General features: G+C 37.5%; 1 protein-coding gene across 2 annotated transcripts; it reads left to right on the top strand.

The window, feature by feature from the left end:
- The first annotated feature begins 523 nt into the window (after positions 1-523).
- ngfa (nerve growth factor a (beta polypeptide)) lies at positions 524-23,257 on the top strand. 2 transcript variants are annotated; one of them, XM_056733467.1, is made up of 3 exons: positions 524-746; positions 21,861-21,973; positions 22,207-23,257. In XM_056733467.1, the coding sequence occupies exon 3, from the start codon at positions 22,221-22,223 to the stop codon at positions 22,911-22,913; it is 693 nt and encodes a 230-aa protein (XP_056589445.1). In that variant the 5' UTR covers positions 524-746; positions 21,861-21,973; positions 22,207-22,220; the 3' UTR covers positions 22,914-23,257. The 2 variants fall into 2 exon arrangements, with proteins under 2 accessions (XP_056589445.1, XP_056589446.1); XM_056733468.1 differs by having other exon boundaries at positions 22,210-23,257.
- The last annotated feature ends 2,245 nt before the right edge of the window (positions 23,258-25,502 follow it).

The following is a 25,502-nucleotide window of genomic DNA, read 5'->3' on the forward strand; positions in this document are numbered from 1 at the left end:
AACTGGACTTTCCTTTTTTTGTTTTAAATACAATTTAACTTGGGGGCCCCTGAACTTAAGTTGTGACGGGCCTCTATTAAGGCATGGTTTCACTTGTTGGGTGTGTGCGGTTTTGTTCGTAGGAGTCGTGCTATGAAAAGAGGGTCATAAAAAGAAACATCACTGTCATTCCTTTATTCTGAATCTTATTTTCTGCTTCTGCAACACAACTGCCTCATTTCTTTATATGCAAATAACCGCAGTGCAGAATGAATCGTGAATAACTGAGTCAAAAAAGGAGCTCGAAGCAACTGAAGTAAGTAATTCCAACGATGACTAACGACAGGGAAATGTCAAAATCTGAATGGGTGATATGGGCCAAGCGAATCTTGCATGTGAATCATCAGCAGGGCCTAAACAAAGCTCCACTTTCCTCTGTAAGTCTCGACGCAACGGATTTCACAGCCTATAGAAGTGAAGAGCAGAAGGAGGGGCAGAGAAGGGGAGGGAAAGAGGAGGGACCTGTTGGCTCCTGCAGTGGAGGTCAGGGGAGTAGCTGTGGGACTCCAACTTTTAGAACAATCGATTTCTCCTAAGAGACAGTGGGAGACGGACTGGAGTGGATGGCACGGGACGTGGATACGCAAGTTTTGTAACGTTGAACGGGACTGGGCTTTGGAGATAAACCTGTGGAGTTTGAAAGCTGGAATACAACCAACTTTTAGCCTGGGGAACTTGAAAAAACTTGATAGGAGACCATCTCTGAGGTAAGAAGCATGTGGTGCTGATGTTTGGAATTATTGGTGGAATGCTCGTAAATCGTTTTGCTAGAAAAAGGGAAGGTTTTCATTTGAAATGAGCCCGTATCTTATGACAGGCAAACTCAAGGTGCTGATGGCAAGAAGAGAAATGCATGTATTGAAACTAAACAACTTGACTGACATAGCAGATGGAAGGGAACAAACGGAAGCAGCACTTCAAAATGTTTTTCAAACACAAATACATCCGAACAAAAAGTCATGACATTTCGAGAATAACTTGTTGTATCATGAAAACACTTTAGTCTTTCTCTTGCCATCTATCCAACAAGCTGCTCACGTTACACAACCAGAGGGTCCTAGTATCATTGCTTCATTCCACTCATGGAACAAGTTACAGATTTTTATAATTTTCATCTGGGCAGAAGCAACGCTTAGAATGTCAGCCGGCTTCAGAAGTGCCGTTCAAGCCACAATACGCAAACAGCAGGGAGAAATCAACACCACCTGAACATTTTTGGATTTTTGGAATTTATGAAGATTCGAAAGGGTGATGTCATAGATCAGTCTTTTTTTCTTGATTCTGGGAATATACAAATGTGGCATGTCTCTAAAACAATTCCTAAGGTATGAGAAACCATATCGCGCAGAACGAGCCAGTCGATTTTCAGTCGACATCTGTAAAAGATAAGCACTGGAAAATAAAAATAGGTGTGATTATGTGCTCCACAACGCATCTCTCAAAATTCCCACAGAACCGCGTAGGTCCAGACTCGGTGTTCCGCAGATGCAAGTTCAGGCCCCTCCAGGTTTGGATAAGACCCAAAATGTATTTGACACTGGGTGAGTGAAGCCTTTCAAATTCCCAGATGCTTGTCCCGAGGCAGATGGACAGTGCAATTCACCTTCCATACAATGATGTCGGCTATTACTATTCATGAGCGGATTCAGGTTTCCCATTGAGCCTAAATTAAAGGTTTAGGATCTGTGCTCATGTAGTGTAGCGTGCCGCTGTGGTAATGAGCGGTAATGAGGGTTTCTAATGAGGCAGGTGGACCACTGCCAACAACTCCCCTGGGTCTTTAAGTTACCCCGAGCGAGGATTCGATCCTATACCTTTTTATGGCTGAATATTAAATGCCTCTTTGAATATATGCGCTGATAACGGTCAGACAACACCGGCCATCTGGCGAGACAAAGTAATCCAGAGATGTGAGGCGGATCTAATTTTACTCACCCGGCATTCTTTGTTCACACACAAAATACTTTCGCAGACCGATAGCCGCTCGCTGTTTGGCAACCTGGAAACCTGACACAGGCATGCGCTCCCAAGTCCAGTTTGACTCTCCCTGGCCCCCGGCTGAACGATCTGGAAGACACAGTAAATGGTGACGGATTTCAGAGTTTGGACCGACCCGGGGCTCTCGTGTTCACTGCCAAGACAGTTTTATGTGCATTTCAGCTGGCTTTGGAGAGCTTTCATTTAGGAAAAGCTGTGTTTGTTTGTGTAGAGAAGGCCGACCTTTGACAGGGAGAATAATTTAATGCCCCCCGTGGCCACACTGGAGCTTGAATATTGTTCCCACGGTGATTCACGCAACATCGAAAGAGGCAAGTGAAAAGAATTCATTCATAGATCGACTGTAAAATTAGGGAGGCCTGTGGATTCGCTCATGTGCATACGTATGTATGCTATACACTGCTGATAAACAACAGGTACAACAGGTGACTTTTCTATCGTGTCGTAGTTTGCAGTTTAACCCTAGTTTACTAAATGGAGGATAAATATGTTCATGAAATAATACAGTGCAAAAAATATGCTACGCGTATGTCTACGCATGGTAAAAAACTTCATAAGATACTCAGAATGAGAATGTTACTAATTTGATTGCTTTTTTAAATATAAAAAAATCATTTACTCACCCTCATGTTATTTCATACCTGTATAAATGACTTTGTTCTGATGAACACATATATTTGGAAGATTGTTAGCAAATTTCAGTTTTGGGACATAATTGACTACCCTTGGAAAAAAATTGTTGTAGTCAAAAGTACTTCGGAACTGTTTGTTTTCCCAAATTCTTCAAAAGATCTAATTTTAAAATAATTATTCTACTATGGTTATGGATGATTTCCCAGAACTGAAAATTGCTAACATTCTTTCAGTTTATACAGATTTGAAACAACCTGAGGGTGCGTAAAATATGACAAAAAAACTTAATTGATAAAAAACTGCCATTTCGAAAACAAAATACACTTAAAACTTCACAGAAAACAAGCCTCGGCATCTTATGCATTCTTGTTCACCATGGAAATATGTTGTTTTACCGGAAAACAAGACAAACTCATTAATACGTTTTTACATTTTACGTTTTTGCTGTTTATTTAACGGCTAAATGAAAAAGGGAATTGTTTACATCCACAAACAGATGTTTAAATGTATTCATTAGTCTTACAGCCATTAACAGCATCTAGTTTATAACATTTGGCCCAGAAACTCCTTCCAAAAATGACTCATTTAAAACCCATATGCAACTCTGTCAAAATGTTTATAGGAAATGATTCCACTTTCCCAAACGAAGAAAGTAAAATTATGCAGTGAAGGATTTTTTACTGCATCTCAAAATACGTTCTTTTAATTTGCCTTATTATATCTTGCATGCGCTCAAATATTTATTTTGAAAACCAAATCCAGGCATCTCCTCTTCAATGGGCACAAGCGTGTTATGTAAAATCCCGTAGAACGGGGGCAATTCAATAACTAAGTCCTCTGTACACAACCGAGGAGCCCTCCATAATGACTTATTTTTCGGGTCGGCAATCGCCACTGAAACAACAACAGCGAGACATTTGTTTAGCAGATGTAATACGTCCTAACTAATTCCAGGTAGACCACAGAGCGTGATGCCTTCACCTGTTTCCACACCCACTGTATCGCTGTTTTCATTACACAGCCACATGACATGTTTTCGCAATGCTTGTCTCTACACGATGTTGACTCCAAAACATACACATAGAACAGACAGAACGCACACAAATTGCATTACTTTGAACGCGCCGCCACCAGTTTTCCCTTTCGAGTCTTAACCTAAAGCTACCACCTCATCTGTTGCTACTGCAGGTGGGTGAGTAGACATGTAATTTCATGTTTGAGATTAACAGATGATTCAGACTGCTGTGAGAATGTTTTAATGTTATTGTACAGCTCAACGTATGGCCTAACCCAGTGTGCACAGGGAGTTGACATTTGAACGTTTCGATTTAAAGGGGACGTTTAGTGAGTGCCGTAGGTGCTGGATCTGGTCACTACTTTCAGTCACCTTTTTCATGCGGTTGAATGCATGTTTTGTGAAGTTAAAATGCTGTTTATAAAAGTGTTAGATGACATCATTCTTGTTGTCAAGTATTTAATGTCAACTAGCCACATGCAAATCTTTTCTGTGGTTAAGAACAGATTTAGAGCAGTTTAAGATGCAAATTTTCCGTATCTGCTACTGCACACAATAAAATTGTGACGAGTACTTCCTGTTAACAAGCTTTCATTGTGTGTCAAATGGTTAAACGATTTTTTATCACATAGTTTAAGTATGAATTGATTGCTTCCAGCACTTTACCCTTTAACATAAATAACAAATTGAATTATAGAAAACCTTTGATTAGATAAAATGATAAGTATTAAAATACACAGTATAAAATAGGTGAAATAAAAATTCTGTCATCGTTTATTCACCCTCTTGTCATTTCAAACCTGAATGACTTTCTTTTGTCTGCAGAACCCAAAAGAAGATATTTTGAAGAATGTTGTTAACTGGCACCCATTCACGCATTGGTTTTGTGGTCATTCAATAGAAGTGAATGGCTGCTGGTCCTGTCCGGTTACCAACTTTCTATAAAATATCTTCTTTTGTGTTCTGCAGAAGAATGAAATTCAAGACAATTTATTTTTGGGGGGTGATCTATCCCTTTAATTTGATTAAATTTACCATTATCACTTTAGTCATTTAAGTCTTTTAGTCATTAAAGTCTTCCAAACATTGAAAGTCTTTAATATTTAGTTTCTCTTATTACTTCATAGAGTTTTAACGTAAATCCAATTATTTTCTGTTGTATTTATTTAATTTGCATACGTTTTAGACCAAGTATCATTATTGTGAAGGATTATGTCAGTGTTCTTAGTCATGTTTGCGTGTGTGCGTCTATGTCGATGTGTGTAAGTATGAATGCATATTGTGTGTGTGGAGCATTTGTATGTCTGTCTTTTGTGTTTTCACCTTTTACTTGTTTTTACAGGTATATGACTTTAGTTGTTTTACTTGTAGTCAATATGTCTCATGTACAGCTGCTTTGTAACAATGAAAATTGTAAAAAGCGCTATATGAATAAAGTTGAGTTGAATCTGCAGCAGAAATCTTATAAACATACCTTTTTGTGTCTACCCATAAAAATATGCATGTACACGCTACATACGAACACCTACGAATACTAATGAGAACACCCGGGGCCATATGTATGACTCCTCAGTAACTTCCCACAGAAAGAATTCCAGGTTGGTATTTACGGCATTGTGATCTATGGGATCTCCTCCAACCCCTCACATTTCCAGCGTGTGTGGCCTCAGTAGAATTATCACGCACCTTTAAAGAGCATGTCTGCGGTGTCTGCCTAAACCTTCAAGCCTGAGTCATGCTAATGGCACTCACATCTGCTCACAATGAATGGTTGTATGGCTATAGCGGCCATATCCTGCTGTCATAAACGCTCAACGGCAGCATCCTGTAAATAATGCGACACATTCTTGCATGTAGTCATCGGTAAAATTTTGATAAAAGATGTCATACTAATGTAATGTAATGTAATGCAAACATGCCAGCTTTCACTAGCTTGGAACACCTCCGTATTCCAGTAAACATCATTGTGTGTTTATAGCGCTGGGGTTTTTCAATGATATTTAATTGTTTTTACGACACTGTTATCTGTGGTCAGAATTTCATTTAAGAGACACATTTATGAATTGGTTGCTAAAGTGTTAAAACTGACTTAAAAAAACAATTTCATAACATGTCTATGGTGGTGGTAAAAGAATTGGAGGTGATAATTAAAATGGTTGCTACATTTTTGTAATTTTCTGTTCTTTGATGCTTAACACGAGGGTTGTTGTCAAACCAACATAGCTTTGTAAAGTCAAGCCTGTTCAGGTGCAGGATTATTTAACATAAACAGGATTAGATTGAAGCTTTAGAAACGGAGGAGCTATAGAAGTGCACTCCACCCATAACCACTTTCCTTGAATGATGTAGAAATAAGACTGTTGAAATGTAGGATAGTGATAATTTTGTACTAAAATTGTTAACTTCAATTATAGGATTAGTTCACCCAAAAATGAAAATATCATTACAGGGCTATAGACTGGGACCAAATGGTCAGATTTTGCGACTATTTTAACTGCCAGTGCAACAAGTTTTGCTTTACTGCCAAACTGATCAGTGATCAATATATAATTTTTGCATATTATAAATTTAATATGCAGGTATGTTATATTACGTAAGCGGCGCATTCAGTCACCCATTTTCGTCTCCCCTCCTTAACCATTCATTTATCTATCAGTGCCCCCGCCCCCAAGGACGTAGCTTAATGCGCGGGTGTAGGTGCATTTAATGCTCTGATGAAGCGGAAGGACCGACAGAGTCCTTAGTTTGACTTACGCGTTCATGTCCGGCATCTTTTAGCACTGGGGCCACGCCATCTATCAGTTTCAAACGATCTCCTCCATTATTTACTCACCATCATATGGTTTCAGATTTCCGATGGCTTTGTTTCTTCTTTGGAACACTTTTTTTTTATTTGGGGTGGATTGTGACTGCCTCTTCAAGCATTACTATAAATGGACGCATAAATGTTTTAGTGTTGCGAATTGCAACGAACTCCTCACTCCACCCCTCGATTTTGAAGCACTACGGTGGCTGAGACAGCACTAAGATGTCGTCACATTTTCACTTCTTTGCCGATGGAAATAACGTATTTACGAAATGTTTGTCCATTTATGGCGACTGTAGAAACAACATGACGACTTCCATGTGAGGAGACCCGCTGTGTATGTAAAAAAAAATAGTTCATTCTAAGGTAATAAAAACATAACACTTCATCATATGTAATCTTTATACACCTCTGATCACACATATGTATATTATATTGCATTTCTGTCAATAGATCTTTCAAAAATTACACATTGGACCCAATACATTTTGACACGTGCCTTTATGTCAGGCAACCTGAAGTGGTTCAAGTGGTCATGCAAAACCCTTTTTGTGTGAATCTGTGCAGAGTCATCTGTGTTCGCCTGGTTATTCCACAGAGCATCAAAGTGTCTCTGAAGAATTGTGTCTAACCACAACTTCATTTGTAGGCGTGTGAAGTATGTATACGTTTGTGCATTACATTAAACTAGTATTATACCATTCATGTCCGAGTAACAGCACTCCATCCAGGGTGTATCCTGCCTTGATGCCCGATGACTCCTGAGATAGGCGCAGGCTCCCCGTGACCCGAGGTAGTTCGGATAAAGCGGTAGAAAATGGATGGATGGATGTCCGAGTAACATACAAGACTGTTTACCATACCCAGACATTCTTGTGTCAGACGTCTGGCAACGGGCCGTGCAAGAAGTCTTCTGTATGTCTTAGCTGTCAGCTATTGTAATTTATGTTAAGATGAGCACAGACCGCCGAAGGTCAAGTTTAAAGCAACTGTTTTGAACAGGAACAGCCTCAACGAAAGATGTTTAACGCATTTAGAATGAAGAGAAACATGCGTTGCTACAAGCATCCCCGCTTGGCAAGACTGTTTCTAATTCCAGAGTGAACAATCAAAATTCTCACCAACTGAGGGGAAATATAGCTCTACTATAACTGAAAAAATAGCCCTGTGTCATGCAAAATTGTTAAACGTCAAGGTTGTAAAATGTCAGCATTATGGAAAAGACGTTAGTCTCGAGGTTTTCCCACCGACAGTCATTCTCGAATTGAAAAAACAGTGTGTGATTGAAAAGTAGAAAGTTCTCAGTGGTTTTTGGACAACTTGACCACCTCGAAGGCCAGACTGGCTGGCCCGTGCAATGACAGTTTGGGAGAGTTTATTAAAAGTACATTAAACACCGTCACGCTTCTGAAATTCACAGACCATTGAGCTGTTATGGGCCTTTTGTGACATGAGAGACAAACAAATGTGTTCCCAAAGAATATGTGCCAGAAGCTTACTGACAGAGCACAAAAGTTCAGAAATCTCAAGCAATGGCTGGTCAAATTTAAAAAACAAGCCGTATGTTACTGTCCCATTAGTAGGATGAACATGTTTCTACAGTTTAGAAATCATGGTAACCTTACTATAAGAATAGGTTACAGACCCCTTTTACTTTTGGGTGACAGTGGAAAGTGGGATTCTATTACTATGTTTGTTTCCCACTGCGTCAAATAACTGGTTTTAAGGGGCGTTCGCATTATAACAATAACTATAAGAAAGAACGTTTTAAAAATCATTCTTCATTTAGGAGAATAGTGGCGTTCTCGTCAAAACAAAACAATGAAGATACAGATATCATTTGGAAAACTTTCAGAGCAATTTTTCAAGCTATTGTATAATAGCAGTTCATGTACAGAACATTCGTCAAGTTTTCTGGACAATAGAATAAAAGTGGCTCAGACCTTTCACCACTGATACCTCCATTTAAAGACATCAAAAGGATGTTTTGGGGGATTTGGGACAACTATTCAATCATGGAGCGTTGACCCTTTGCTAACACTGTGACAAGGATTTATAAGTGATAACATTTTATTAGATTGGGCACCTTCATGTTGATCTTAAATGATTTTTATACTGTTTGCACACCAGTTTAAAGTTTATGTTACATGCTATTTCATGCATTCTGACTTTCTACACTGTAAACCTTGGCTTCTCAAGTTTAACATGGTTAGCTTGTCAAAAAACAATTAGAAAGTATATCGTAGTATTTCTGTGCTCGGTTCACTCTGCCAGTGTTACGTTTTTTTAAACATGGATTTCCATTTCGTAACAAGGGTTCTTAGTCTCTTATTGGACAATTCTCTTGGAAAAGCATGCCCACGCGTCATCCAGTGAGCCAAAGAGCACGCACGAGCATGAGAGAAAGAGCACGCCCATCAATGTCGCCTCACTCCGCTGACGGAAGTTGAGGTGTGTTTGTTTGCTCACTGCATTTCGGTAAAGAAACGGTGGATATTACGACGGGTTTGGAGATCTTTTGAAACAGATAGAAGGCGTGCTCCCGGCGCTTAAAGATGCCAGACAATTCAAACTAAGTCATATGTCTGTGTTTTGTTGGCTATCGGCGTGTACGTGCATAACGTAAACAACACAAACTTATAGTGAATCAATGCGATGATGTTTTGTGTGCTGTAGTTCCGCCCCCCTGCATCTTTTCCGGAAATAATCATACAGCTGTCTCTGTCTTTTATAAATTTGATCAAACTGAATACTCTTCGAATATACGAAGAATGCAATACTACTGTATAGGTACTCAAGATTAATATGAGATTTGCAGAAACTGTGTGTGTAACCTCATCTTAAAGTGCGGTGATATTGTCCTTAGTTTACCACACTCAAACATTAGGATGAAGAATGATTGGCTGAAATTTGTTGCACTACTTGCCAGTCAGAGAGCCTCTTTGTATACAGGGATACTGGCGGTTCATTTTCTGTAATGAAAACCGTACAAATTTAAATCTTCTAATTGGGCAGCAATAATTACAGAAAATGTTAAATTTATTGAGCTATCAGTGAATGACAACTTCTTCCTCATAACACCTTATAATCTCAACTTCACCTAGACTTCTATTTGAAACATAATAGCGTTTTAACATGACATGAGAAATTTCCTGAAACAAAGCAATACATTATTTGCCTTGGGCATAAAATGTCTATCATTTTAAGTCACGCTGCTACTGTTTATTGATGGTATTTGTTAATGACAGTCGTCAGCTCTAAGATAACTACTTTCTACATTCTTTTCTTACTTATGAAATTATTCACTGTACTTGTACAAGCTACCACATCAGAACCCGATAGTTCTCGTGATGAACACTCATAGGATAACTAGTCACAAGATGTTCTTATTCGAACATAGTGTGCTAATCTGTGTTACCATGGATACGCAATGTTGATCACTAAACAGGCTCAAATTGCTACTCGTTTCTCACAAATGTATCATTTCGCTTCAGAAGACATTTGTCTTCCTGGATCACAAAACCAGTCTTAAATAGCACGAGAAAATTTGAAGTAATAGCCAGAAATACATTTCATGGGTCAAAATTATCGATTTTTCTTTTATGACAAAAATCATTAGGATGTTGAGAAAAGATCATGTTCCATGGAGATATTTTGTAAATTTCCTACCGTAAATAAACTTTTTTGTGAGTAATATTCTAAACAAAGGACTTCATTTGTACAATTTTAAAGGCGATTATCTCCATATTTTGATTTTTTTGCACCCTCAGATTTTCAAATACTTATATCTCGGCCAAATATCCTCCTATCTTAATAAGCCATATTTCAATAGTTTATTTATTCAGCTTTCAAATTATCTAAAAATCTCAATTGCGAAAAATTCAATAAGACTGGTTTTGTTTTCCAGGTTCACATTAATGAACAGTCATTGGGATTATGATGCGCTTTTTAGAGCTTGTTGATGTTGACCCCCATACACAGAAAGAAAATAACAGGATTTTAATATAAAATGGGTGTAAAATAGGTTTGTGTTCAACTGAAGGCATGAGGATCAGTCATTTCTGAATCTCTTTCAATTCATAAGTTAGATTTTAATTTGACAGCACTTAAACCTTCAGTACAGGCAGGTTTATTAAAATATATAATATTTACTACCTATATGTTGCTTTTTGGTTTCAACAGCCCCATTTGCTTAAAATAATTATTGAAACTTCTGTCATCATTTATCCACCCTTAAGTCATATGAAACCTGTATGATTTTCTTCTACAGAACACAAAAGATGATATTTTGAAGAATGTTGGTAACCAAACAACATTGAACCCCATTGACTTCCGTTGAATTTCATAAGGTCACATTTCTCAAAAAATCTTCTTTTGTGTTCCTCAGAAGAAAGAGTCATATACAGGTTTGAATGACATGAAGTTAAAAAATCATGACAGATTTTTTATGTTTGGCTGAACTACCATCCCTTTAATTCAGTGCTATACTAACATACATTTGTTAAGTGATGTTAACATCTCCTTTTACCCCCAAAAAATACTTTTTCCTTAGCAACCAGAAGTATCAGTAACATACACAGTGAAATTAAAAACACTAAAAGCAACGAGTGGATTTGGCTGCAGCACTAAGGTGAAAACAAATGAACTAATGTTCCCATAATTTAGTGCTGGCACCCTACACAGGCTTCAAAGCCATATCTGTTCAGAGTGGGAGTGGTTCTCTTCAACAATGATGTTTTAGATTTAATCAAGTAAAGGTTATGTAATCCTTACAGCAATGCTGTGAATTGTGAGCGAGACTTCTGAGACGTCTTAGACATGAGCGTTGTCCTTTTCTTTCTCCATCTGTTGGAATTGTTTGGAGGAAAGCCACTAAATGATCTTAGCTGTCAGCTCAACCAGGAAGCCATCAGGTTTGTTTGGGAAACATTTGGCTGTCCTGTGAACTATTGGAGAACTCACCTCAAGTGATTTCTCATCCCTGTGTGCTCTGATGAAGACAACAGCCTGTACAACCATTATCATGCGGCTGCTCCCAAGAATGTGGTACAAAATCAAACGAACATCATCTGCAAGATACATCTAAAATACTGAGGTTTACAAACAGGCACTAAAGTGTCTTTATAAAAGTCTATGGATTTTAAACTAGAAAGCCTGATTCTGTATGTTCACATTCAAATTTAAAGGGAGAATTCAGCCTAAAATGAAAATGTTGGCATCGTTTATTCACCTTCACGCTCAAACCGGTATATGACTCTTTCTTTTGTGGAACACAAAAGAAGATATTTGGAGAAATGTCTCAGTGGTTTTGTGTCTATACAATTGAAGTCAATGGGGGCCAAGGTTGACATTCTTCAAAATATCTTTCTTTGTGTTCTGCTGAAGAAAGAAAGTCATACAGGTTTGAAATGAGGGTGAAAAAATTTTTTTATGTAGGATTTGTAGAGTTCGAAATATTGTGTTGGTTCTTAGAGGTCAAGTTTCAGTTTTTGATAGATGATTTATTTAATGCCATATAAGAGGTGTGGTCAGACACTGAAGCAACCTAAAATTAAAAACAGAAAGGGACCGTAGACAAATAAGGTGCAAGAAGAAAGCAAAAACAGATGGCATGTTTTTTTTTGGACAGGAAGAGTTTGCTACCAAGGCTAAGAATGTCTGGGCAGGTCAAGTTAAGGTGATGTTTAGTTTGATCAGTCAAGAGAAAGATGAACTCATGTTAGCATTTCGACTTGCCAAAGCAAAATCATTTCGCCATCGCTGATGATCCCCGAAAGAAACCAAATGTAGATTTCCTGGAATGTACGAATGTAAACTTTGGGCATGTGAGTTAATGCATCTGGACTACTGAGTTCATAAAATGACTTGAATTACTAAGAGATGTGAATTTTGAAAATGCTTGAAAAGTCCCAAAATGTTTTACATCCTCAGCGAATCCTTTGTCCCGTTCGTTGTACTTTCTGCAGAACAGCAGCTGTGTTTAAAATAAGATTTCACAGTTCTCCCAATGCGGCGGCCTTTGTGTTCCACATAATTTACAATGTACAGACAAGAATGTGTGTACATGTGTGCAACTCATCTTTAACGTTAACATAACGCTGCTATCGCATCTAGAAGTTTTCTTTTATCATGACTTTCTAACAGAAACAAACACAATTCTTTAAATGTGTGCTGTTTTTGGACACATCCTGTACTCGGTTCTGAGCGCGGAAGTCACATTTTCATGCATATTTTCCATTGATAACCTGTGAAGGATTTACTTCATCTTATGTTTGAATAACACGCAGATGTTTCCGATTACGGCGGACACAGAGGTCAGGAAAACTGTTTCTCTCTGATTTATTTACATTTATTCACAACTGTTTCTGCTTTAACATTTTTTACCACAAATTCTGTTTGCTTTTGGCAGTTAAAGCAGATCAGGTGATTTTAAACTGTCCTGAAGTTGAAATAAAATTTGAATTGTTGGCTAAGCTCTGGTACAGTTTTCTAGGGCAATAGCTTGATGTTTACAGTTTTATCTAGAAAATTGTTGGTGAAACTGTTGCCTTCTTTCATAGATTTATTATCAATGTCCCAGATGCCACATAGCAGACGAATACAATAAATCAGCAACGATATAACTTGCATGCATTAGATTACAGAATATATTTGGTACATGCATGGACCAGTGTATGTAATGTCATCCTGTAAAAAGCTATGAAAGCAGAACATGCTGACATTATTTGTTTGTCGATCCAAACATGTTATGCTGTTATGATATATGCCATGAAACAAAAAAGTTTATTTTTTGTTTTTTTTTATACATCCCAGCAATTTTTTGAGTGTACAGTGTTTTGGTTTTTATTCTTAAAAATGAACCTTTTGTCATTAGGAACTGGCTATCTGCTCATCAATGTCATTCCAAACCAATATGACTTCACGTTTTTCTTTAAAACACAAAAGAATAAATTATTAAGAAAAATAGATGTGACTAAAACAAGATTATTTATAGTTCACCAAAAAGTAAACAAAACTCATACACTATACTATACATGATAAATTTCATGACCTCAAGTGCCCTTCATTACACAAAGCTTGACTAAGCAAATTCATTTTCATTTCTATTGAACCTGATGTGGGACGTTAAGGCACTGTTTCTGAAATGATGTGGGCAAAGAAGATGTATAAGTTGTATTTCAAACAAACAAATCGTGCGGCTTAGAAGATAAAGAAGAACATATTGCATGTGTCAAATGGAGTGCTTTTACTTTATACTACACCCAAAAATGAAAATTCTGTCATCATTTACTCATCTTCAGACTGTTCCAAACCTGTATAAATGTCTTTGTTCTGCTACACACAAAGAAGATATTTGGTAGAATGTCAGTAACAGAGCAGATCTCGTCCCCCATTGACTCCCATAGTATTTATTTTCCCTATATGGCAGTGAATGGAGAACGACATTTGCTTGGTTACTAACATTCAACCAAATATCTTCCCTTGTGTTTTGCAGAACAAAGACAATTACACTTTTTTGGAACAATCTGAAGGTGAGTAAACAATGACAGAATTCTCATTTTAAAACACCTTTAAAACACAACAACATATTTGAGAGAGGAAAATGTAGTACGCCTATTCAGATGAGTTTGCAGTCATACATGCAACTGCGTGTACCATTTTATTGTACTGCCATGTGTTTACAGTACGCATTATGCATTTTTAATAACATGAAATAAGTAAACCACATGCTTACTCTTGGTGAATTAGAAGATATAGCCTAGAGCTACAGCTGTTATTTAAGCACACAATAAACAAATCTACACAAAACATTTGGATGTTACAGGATATTTTTGTATATCTAAACCTGTGATTTTGGAGTTTGTGAATAATTTAATGCCAAAGAGCTTGAAAATGTAGCAGGTAGACAAATCTGGGTGTCTATCAAACACATACTCCTTCCTCTCTCATTCTCTCTGTCATGATGTCTCGCACTCTCTCTTTGTCATGTTGATAAAAAAGAGGCTTCATCTGTCTTTAGCACTGCTTCATTATATGTGCTGTGCTGTCAGCACCTCAGAGAAACTGTGTGCTTTTGACAAGTGTTGACACTCACATCTCTTACAGGCCACTAAACCTATTGACATGTGTATCATTCAGTCAAGAAATACAATTGGACACGCCCATTTGAACCTGGACTGGTGTTAAATCATCTGTTACAATAATTTGTTATTACAGTACTTTACTTTAGTTTGCTAAACCTATAAAATAACAACTGTATGTAATTTACTGTATGTAAAGTTGTTGTATTTTTTCGTGTTGCACATTGCCATGGCTTTTGATTTCGAAAGCAGGCAACGAATGGTTAGGTTTAAAATGGAACATCTGCATACTCTTAGAGGGGAAATCAGATGACAATTTTCCACAAGTTGGTATGATTCTGTCGGTGTGTCTGTAATATATTTTGGTTAAAGTTCCTAAATGATCGTGTAAAACAACGCCTTTGTCAACAACAGCTCTGTTCACAGCAACCTTTTTCGGTCCATGTCTCTTAAGATGAAGTTAAAGGAATCGTTCATCCCAAAATGAAAATTCTGTCATGAATTACTCACTCTCTAGTTGTTCAAAAGCTGTGCAAGGATATTTGGAAGAATGCTTGCAACCAAACAGTTCTTGGACCCCATTGACTACCATCATGGGGGAAAACGGCAATATTATAGCAAAAAGTGCCCCAGAACTGTTTGCTTTCCAACATTCTGTAAAATGTCTAATCACAAGTAATTTCTACTGTGGTAGTCACTGGGTCCACTGTTTGGTTACAAGCATTCTTCTAACTATCTTTTTTTCAGTGTTCATCAGAACAAAGAAATTTATACAGATTCGCATCTCAGAGGCCAGGAAATGATGACAGAATTTTCATTTTTGGGTTCCTTTTAAAGCGTCAAATTGTAACTTTTGCTGCCTTATATTGCTGGTTCCGTTACATGGCCTACATTATGAGGGCTGAAGTCCAAATATGTCATTTTTGTACTATGGTGTTGTGTGTTATGGCCTTCTGTCCTGCTCTTTAGTAGTTTTCAGTAGTGGACACCGTTTACATCTCTCCTTTCCATCATTACTCATTACCATGAATAAAATACTTTTAAGGCATACAGTAGTCTGAAAATGGTAGGAAACCACAATTTCAGCAGGTTTCCCACCTAACTGTGTTTTACAACATCTCTTAAACAACTCTGCTGCAGACCAACTGTTTTTATAGCAGTCATTAACCATAAATAGCTGCTCAGTTACATGTCACACGTTAGGTTAATATAAAATACCATACAAGCCCAGATCTCAGTTTTAAATGGACGAATGCAGATATGTGTTTGCATATATTTTGCATTATTAAAGAATAATGTTGTCAAAACACACTAAAGTTAATTAATGTATAAAGTGTTTACACTTGTAAACAGTGTGCAATGGCATTGGGATCACTATGCAGACAGCAATGAATTAAATGCTTTAATATGGATTTCAGAGCTTTTATGAGGTTTATTCGCTGCGTTCCCACAAATGTAGGTGATCTTTTATAAGGAATCCCTAAGAAAATGTATTTTAAATACTCCTGGAGAGTGAAATATATATTAAATGCACCCGCTAAGTCAATATGAGGCTATCAAGTCAATTGGAAAATGAAAACTAAAAACTGCGAATGCGGCGACTTATGTGTATCTGCATTAAAGGTGTTGAGTGTTTTTTTTTAGAAGATCTATTTACAGAAATGCAATATAACATACATAACTATGTGCACAGAGGTGTGTTAAGATCTTAAGTAATGAAGCGTTATGTTTTTTTGCATACACCGCAGGTCCTCTTACATAGTATGTTTCTACAGTAGCCCTAAACGGACAAAATGCTCTACAGAGCGCATATCGTAAATACATTATCTCCTTCAGCAAAGAAGCGGAAACGCGACAACATCTTAGTCCTGCATTAGCCACCGTACTGCTTCGAAAGGAGGGGTGGAGTGAGCTGTTAGTTGCAATTCGTAGCCTCACCGCTTCATACACTGGACCTTTAAATAAGTATCTTCTCGCATTCATAAATGTAAATATGCTGTTTTTACAGACAGGAGTGCAGACAAGTTTAAATGTCTCTAGAGGTGCACAGCAGTTACTTTGTCACCTCCTCTACTAGAAAGGTGGCCAACATTTCTTGTGTTTATTTTCTCATTTAAATAAACAGAAAGGATAACCACGAAACCTCCAACCTCAGGAAGCTCTCCGACGAATCATAATAAACCTCCTGCCATCACCAATTTCAGGAATAGGTTGTGTCAGGTACCACCCTGTATCCATGGCTGTGCAATGGTCATTTGATGTTTGAAAGGGAAAAAAAATGGGTACGGAGCACCACAGGTTAAAGGTGTTGGGTAAACCATTTCGAGTCTTGTTGGCTGTACTGTGTGCACTGTTTATAAAGGTTTCACCAAAGGGAATCCAGGGCAAATTATTTTGTTTGAAAGCAAAGTGTGTTGAGAAATAGAGAGCTCGTCGCTCTGTATCTGTGTGATGAGTGTGTGTTTATACATTCTGCACATGTGCTGTTGGGGTGTGCTTTCGCTCTCGGGGCAATTTCTGTAACGGTGCGAGAGAGCAGTAGCTCACTTTTGAAAAGAGTTTCAACATGACCATCAAATTATTCTTGTTTTCTCGTAGAAAAACTGCAATGATAAGTGTTATGGACGGACAAAACATTACAATTTAGCTCGGAGTCAACTTCTTTGTATATTCTGCATTTAGTATGCTTCTTCAAATGGATCATATAGGTTATGAGAGAAGTTAGAAATGTATTCTGTAGCTAATTTTAAGGAACATATAAGTGAAGCTATATTGTCCGCATATGTGGCATGCCATTTTCATCTTTAAAACAAGCAAAACTAAATATACAGCTTATCTTAAAAGCACTTCAATTATTATAAACTGTCTTATTTAAACTGTTGAGTTTATAAGTATAATGTTCAGGTCTTGTCCATGCTTTAGTATTTTATTGTTTATCAATACGCCCAATCTACTTTATTCAAATTATTTGATGTGAGATTCAACAGCAGGTTCTTTGGTTTGTTTTCTTTGTTAAAGCAAGGTGAAGAGTTTTACTTTTTTATATACAAAATATCTACATTTTTTCACAACTGCATCATATTTTCGTTACGTTAGCAGCATCCAGAAAACATAAAAGCAGATAAAAACAGGATTTCCCTTTTTATATATGCAAAGAACAATATAGTCTGTGCCAGGCAGGACATTATATAAGGTATTCCGGTCTCTATGTGTGAAAGCTCTAACTAAAGCAAAATGTTAGGTGACATCTGGACAATGTCATATGTGTGAGAGCTGCCCTAAATGCAAACTTGGGGCGTGGTCTCCTGTTTGTACATCGGATGCCATCGGAAGCTGCAAAACATACAATGCAATATATACAGAGCCGGAGAGGGGCCGTATGCGGATGTATCACATCATTGTTTTTGAGTTACATCTTGCTGATTGTTTGCATGAGAGGTTAGTCTATACTTTGCTGCCATGTGTAGACCTGCAAGCATTGTAGAAACCCCAGATGTAGACAATGTTAGAACACAGTTGCCCTCTAGTGGTAGCTCTGAATCAACCTCTCTCTCTCTCTGTTTCATCTTTCACGCGCTGCTATTTTTTATTTACTGTAATTTGTTTAATGTATTGGCTTTACAAACAACTTTACAGTCTAATACACAGTTATTAGCAGAATTAAAATTCAGCAAAAAATTGATTATTTTCAGTTTCATTGTTAGAATGAAAATGAAATATCAATCGTGCAAAGGAAAATTAATTCAAATCATAAAAAATTGTTTGAGGATAAAATACATTAAATTAAAGGGCTTCACACTGCAATTAGCTGTAGTTTTTATTTCAAATCATGCTTTGAAATCCAGTATAAGGAAACATGTCCCACTCACATATTTATGAAAGTTTATGAAAGGGGGGGTTTCTGAGATGTTCAGTGATGCAAGTTTCCTGTGGAATTTTGGTACTTTTAAATGGAGGAGAAGAATTATATCTGACTGAATAGCTTGTATTAACATAATGTATTTTACTTTAAAAATACCCAATTTGTACTCTACCAATGATGAAACTGTACCATGATAAGAGAGAGAGAGGCATCTGCCTTGTGGTAACAGAATGGTGGTCTCTAATAATCAAATAGGTAAAAAGTTATGGGTGGCGTATTTTAAGTAGTTTTTAGTCTAGATTTGCTTGGCCATTGGGCTGTTACACAAATGGCAACCCTGATAGTGGCAAAGATATAGAGGATTTCAGCGGCAACAAGATAAAAAAAAATTGTATGGCCCAAACTTAACTTCCAGTAGACCTCCGCAAAGAATCTTTACAATAGTTTTAATATAACTGTTTAGTAGTTTTAATTTATTTTACTACAATTAATATATAATAAAATATTTATATAAATTAATATAAATAAATTCAGTAAAATATAGAATAAATTGTTATTTTACTAGCCACTAGCCAGACCGATAAACAAACACAAACTGTCTATACCAACAAAGCTGTGTCAGGATTTTGTTAAAAGACAACCGAGTCTAAATTAAATAGACACAGTGCGTGTCTGGAGATATTGTTTTGCACAGTTAAAGGGATACTTCACCCAAAAATTAAATTTCTGTCATCATTTACTATTTACTGTTCTAAATCTGTAAAAATGTCTTTGTTCTGATAAACACAGAGAAAGATATTTGGAAGAAGGCTTATAACCAGACAGATTTGATTACCATAGTAGGAAAAACTACAATGGTAGCAAAACGTGCCCCAGAACTGTTTGCTGTCCTTCATTCTTCAACATGTCTTCTTTTATGTACAACAGAAGAAGAAAAAACGATAAAGTACAATGGAAGTAAATGGGGGGGGGGGATTCTGTCTGGTTGTAAGCATTCTTCCTAATATCTTTCTCCGTGTTCGTCAGAACAAAGACATTTATATAGATTTGGACCAACTTGAAGGTGAATAAAGATGACAGAATTTTCGTTTTTGGGTGAAGTTTCCCGTTAATGTAACTTGAATAAGGAAGCGTCGACTTACCCTTGATGGCATGTCAAAAGGTGCTGTCGATATACCTCATTCAGTCTGGAAAGGGTTTCAGAAGAGAGCAGTCAAGTTGGATTCTTCTGCTTCTTCTAGCTTCTAGACATCATAACAGCTCCTGCTGAATAAAATAACCTGTTAAAAATTATGTTTTCATATTTAAAACTTTTAAAAACTCTGATTTGGTATTTAGATGTCATACCATTGTGACTGCAAAAATCATGCATTGCAGCAGGATAGAAGTTGAAAGGTGTGTTTGACTGCATGCGACTGCGCAGACACAAGAAAAGGCTGCTCTGTATGCTTTCAAATCGCTTTTGTAATACTTCGTTGTCATACACCGATCTGTCTGTGCAGCACTGCATGAAACCAAACACACCTGCATCCTATTTCAGAGATTATTTTCTGGTAAGGCAGTACCATTTCAGAGGCTCCTTCGAATGCAGATTCAAAATTCATGCCTCAACAGGGTTAAATAATTGAAAACATGTACAGTATATATCTGATTCACAGATATAGTTAGACATAGAGATTATGATTGGAATTGTGTCTGTGCATTGGCTTTAGCAATGTGTTTGGAAACAGGGTTGTTTTTCAGTACTTAGGCCTAAAGGGCCAGGTATACTTTGCTGTGTGTGTCCGTCTCGCAAACAAACGCGTCTGTATAGCTTCATGAGCAAACTTAATCGCGAGTTCGACCCATGCGCAGTATGTCATCGGGTGGAACTTTTCGTGCATGCGCTGTTGTCTGCGTCCTGTCTGCGTGGTCTCAAAAATGGGCTGCATGCGGATGACCGCGGACCATCCTGATGATGAAAATTACGTCATGCTGGCGGCACGCGGACACCCCGACTATACTTTAGCCAGTAGACTGCGTCTTGCACGGTAAATGAGGTCATATATGTGCCGGGTGGCCAATGGATTGTCAATATATTTTATTCACTGAAAATAAAAGCCAGGCCCGATGATGTTTTGTGAAAAGAAATGTTGACATTAAAGAATCCGGTTCATCTTTGCATCATAACCACTAGCAGAACTACAGTTTGAAAGGACATTAAGAAATTAGTGCATTACATAAACAAACCAACCAAATATTTACTCGGTTCATTTTGCCATAATGAATTTCCTACAGATGTGGTGTAAAAAAGAAAGAGGCTGGTGTTTGTGGAGACTGTCTGCTAAATTGCTTTGGAATTGGTTTGATGCTTATAAGCTGTGCAGGTCATTTAAATCAGAACCTAAGTTAAATTGTGTACACTTGCTTTGCATTGAAGTTGACACTTAAATTTGTTTTGTCAGTTATGGATTTTTTATGAATCTTGTGTATTCATTTCAGAATCCTTTTTGAGACATTAAAGCTTCCATATGTGGCAGTTCTACATCACATTACAAAGCTCTGCCTCCTTTGATGGATTCTAAGAAATGAAACACTTTCTGTGGTTTAGACGGGGCAGATGTCGTATTATGAAGTGAGAAATATCACACGTTTAATATATGTATATAATATTACAACCAGGTGAAGTGTTTTGTATACAGTATGTTAAATACAGTGAGACTTCTTCCTCAAGTTTATTTTTAATTGTTGTCTGATATACAGTATTTTAAGTTTGTTGTAAAATATTCAAATACATTTAAACATTTAAGTAACAGAGAGCTTGAATTGATTACATCATTCACAATGCTTAATAGGAATGAGTGTTTACTTCTGGTTTCCATAGCATCCCCAATTTCTCAGAATAATCTCTCATCAAGTTTTTCAGTAACATAATTATTTATTATGAATTAATTTTTAATTATACTGCAGAGCTGTAGATAATGTAATTGTCAAGGTTAATAAGACTGTAAACAATGCAGATACATCGAATGAAGATACGTCTTTATTTGTACTTTTTTAGTTTGCTAACATATAACATACACATACAGCCGCAAAAAAAAGTTATTCTGAATTTAACATGGTTATGTGTTTAGTTAAAAGAACCATTTTTGTTACATTCTGTGAACTACTAACATTAGTTCTCCCAAATTTCAAATAAAAATATTGTTTCTATTTGCATTTAGAAAATGAGAACTGAAGAAACATGTTGTCATGCTGTCAGTCTTTAACATTTTTGTTGGATGACTTTGCCACTCCTGAGGTTTGATTTTGTTGAAATTCAACAAACACCGGACTGGAAAAGCTCATTTAATTAACATTTGGAACGGTCTCTCTTTTTTTTTGCAGCTGTATATATGTGATGAAATTCTGATGTTGTATATTGAAAGACGTGCGTGTTTTTTCCAGGAAAAGCAGACAAACAGGCCAGTCCGGATGGCAGGCGCTTGGGGGTCAGCCTGCACTGGACTCTGGCTCTAGCAGCCCACTGGGCCCTCACTTCAACTAGGAACATTTCACAGGTCAGTGAGTACAGATATCCACACCTTCTCCAAAACATGCACGTGCATACAGCTCTGGAAACCATCTGATGTTTAAAACACTATTTGTGAGTTCTTGATCTTTTTAATGGACAATTTTTTGATATTTGTACTGGAAAACACAACTGAAAAACGTCAGAAAATCTTTTTTTCCAACATTTAGATACTAGGGTGTTGACTGATTTATAATCCCGCTTGTATCATCTCTCTGTTAGCAGGACGTGTGCCCATGAGGTCGTTGACACTGGTCCTGCTCTTCCTGATCAGCGTCCAGGCTGCATTCAACATGGGAGGCCACACGCAAGCGCAGGGGCCGGCAAATCAGCATGCAGCAACAGAACGTTCACCCAGGTCTCACGGCCATCCCAAACAACAGGACACACACTACGATGACGAGATTCCCACTGTGGACCCCAAAATCTTCAACAAACGCCGATACCGCTCACCTCGCGTGCTCTTCAGCGAGGTGATCCCTCCGGAGGGCGAAACGGGAGCCTCCAGGCGCCCGCGTTTTCGCCGAAGGGCTAACGAGTTTTTGCATCGTGGCGAGTACTCCGTGTGTGACAGCGAGGAACACTGGGTCGGCAACCTGACCCATGCCACAGACTTGGCGGGCAATGAAGTCACGGTGCTGCCGCACGTTCGCATCAACAACGTGGTTAAGAAGCAACTGTTCTTCGAAACCACGTGCCGTGTGTCGAAACCCAGCGGGTCCCCCAAGCCGGGTCAGGGAGCCAGTGGCGTTAAAGCTGGCACCTCGAGCTGTCGTGGTATCGACCACCGGCACTGGAACTCTTACTGCACCAACACGCACACCTACGTGCGGGCGCTGACGACCTACAAAAATCAGATCGCCTGGAGGTTCATCCGAATCAATGCTGCATGCGTGTGCGTGCTCAGCCGCAACTCGTGGAGGCTCTGACTGATAAACTGACTGGTGTCTCGGGCCAACCCGCTGCAGCCTCCTGTTCTACATCCCTCCCATCTGTCGATCATAACAACCTTACTGCCAACAACGGTGTCCGAGAGCCCGCCCCTTTTCTTTTCTCTTTATGACATCGCAACCCAGTCCCCTCCTACCCTACCTCACTCTGTAAATTATTGGTTAAGTTATGAGGACTGCATGACATATTTATATAGTTTGTACAGTCAGAATATAAATATATATATAAATCTATATAAATGTGTATATACAGTATACATAAGCAAGCTTTGTTTGTGTTGTTGATGCTTTTATTTATTAAACACCTCACTTGTGTATGTCAATGCGAGACTGATTTCTATTCTATTCTCGTTTGGTATTCAGAAATAACTATTACGGTGTGCTGTCTATTATTTATATATTCAATAAGATTTCAGTTTCAAGCGACGAAGAGTTTAACTTATGGAAATAAGCAATATGTGGATCAATTCAAAATTAAACAAGACTTTACTGCACAAATGCACTCCTGGACCTGCCTGTCTAGAATTCTTATTGATCAAAAATTTGAAGTTTTTATTAAAATAAGAATATGTTGTTCTTATGCTTTATAACCCGACAGTGCACTAAAAAAACACTTTATTTAATTACACCTAGTACACTTCCATAAGTTTATTTTTAACAAATTAAGTTTGTAACTAATACTGTAATAAAAGTATAGCCTTTTGTACTTCTGTTTTACTTAGATCTTAAGGTTTTCCTAAAAAGTAGGCGACTACAGACTACTTTTTAATATAAAGTAAAAATTTAGTGTAGAGTTAAATATATTTTAGTATAATATTTCTGGGTAAACAAAACAGACAGAAAATTAAGCCCAAGATGCACAACTGTACCATAGGATTTGCTGTCCTATTACTTGATTTATTTTCTTAAATTGATTGTAACTTCAATTTATTGAATAATTCAATGGCCATAGGCTATTGTATATAGCTACACATCTCATGAGTATTCCTAACTATTTTTTAAGGCATCTTACTCATATGTCCTTCATGCTGATCTTATCTTTATGTATGATCTTCTTGCACACAGTGATGGCACACAGTTAACCCTGGACAACAAAACCAGTCATAAGTAGCAAGGGGAATATTTGTGGCAATAGCCAGCAAAACATTGTATGGGTCAAAATATATATTTTTTTATTTCATGCCAAAATTATTAGGATATTAAGTAAAGATCATGTTCCATGGATATATTTTGTACATTTACTACCGTAAATATATAAAAACTTTAATTTGGAGCAGCAAAATTTGCTAACAAAATGGCCAGAAACACGCATCAAAACATCCCTCGCTTTTTGGGAATTACCCACTCAAGTTTGGTATCTATGTAAATTCCTGCTTTGAGGTTCATCTATTCTCTACAACGTCATAACACCAGTTATTTCTTAGCAACGTCCCGCTACAGCACCCCTGATAAACAACTTCAAAGGCCATTTTCTCAATATTAGATTTTTTTGCAGCCTCAGATTCCAGAGTTTTAAACAGACGTATCTCAGCCAAATATTGTCCTATCCTAACAAACCACACATCAATGGAAAACGTATTTATTCAGCTTTCAGATTATGTATAAATCTGTAGAGCAGTTTGTCATGGCTACTGTAGAAACATGGTGAATTCCATGTAAGGGGACCCGTGGTGTATGTAGATGAAAATAGCTCATTCTAAGGTAATAAAACATAATGCTTCATTATGTAAGATCTTTATACACCACAAAAGACTTTGTACCACACCACAAAAGACATTGTAAACCTTTGTTTACAATGCATAGGAACGTTTTTATTTTGCAGTGCCGACAGATGTACACGTACATTATACGATCCTCGCTGATGTAGAGTTGGCGCACAAAAAAAGAGCATTTCCAGTTCATTTTAAGCTCAGAGAGTAAAATATTGTCTCTGTTATAGGTTGCTGAGGGACTATGTGGTATCCTGCATGTTCTTTTTCTTTCCGGTGCACGTTGTTCATAAAAAAAACTCTTAAATAGATCAGTCATTATGCTCAGTCATGTACAGCAAAGCTCAAACTAAAATCTTACTCTGTGCGATAGAATATACTAAAAAAAGATCAGCATTAGTGAGCACAACTTCAGCCAAGTAATGGTTTAAATAATGTGTAAACCAACACGGCTGTTCTGCTGGTGGTGATGTGCATCTGGAATTGAAAGCATCACCGTGAAATAATGAAGATCACAGGATTTATGTATTTGTGAAGAACCCCAGTTAAACCTAAAAATAGATTTGTATCTGCACTAAAAAAGGTAAATTAGAGATAAAAGTGTGTCAAACTAAAGCAATAAATTATAAGTTGCTAAACCCTGCTGGAAAAAAACAGCTGAAATGTTGGATGGTCTTAGCTGGTTTGAGCTGGTCCTTCCAGCCTGTTAAAGCTTTACTTAGTTGGCCTAAAATTCGGTCAAAACCCCAGTAAAACAAAGATAGTAATATAAAAATGAAGGTTTCTTTTATGGAGGAATGGTTAGGAATGGTGGATAGACTATTCAGTTTGTACAGAATAAAAGTCATTGGGAAGTCCC

Source organism: Triplophysa dalaica, chromosome 20 (genome assembly GCF_015846415.1).
Source record: "Triplophysa dalaica isolate WHDGS20190420 chromosome 20, ASM1584641v1, whole genome shotgun sequence".
Taxonomy (NCBI): domain Eukaryota; kingdom Metazoa; phylum Chordata; class Actinopteri; order Cypriniformes; family Nemacheilidae; genus Triplophysa; species Triplophysa dalaica.

Coding starts and splice junctions, on each gene's coding strand:
- ngfa (XM_056733467.1), top strand. CDS start 22,221: ATGAGGTCGTTGACACTGGTCCTGCTCTTCCTGATCAGCGTCCAGGCT.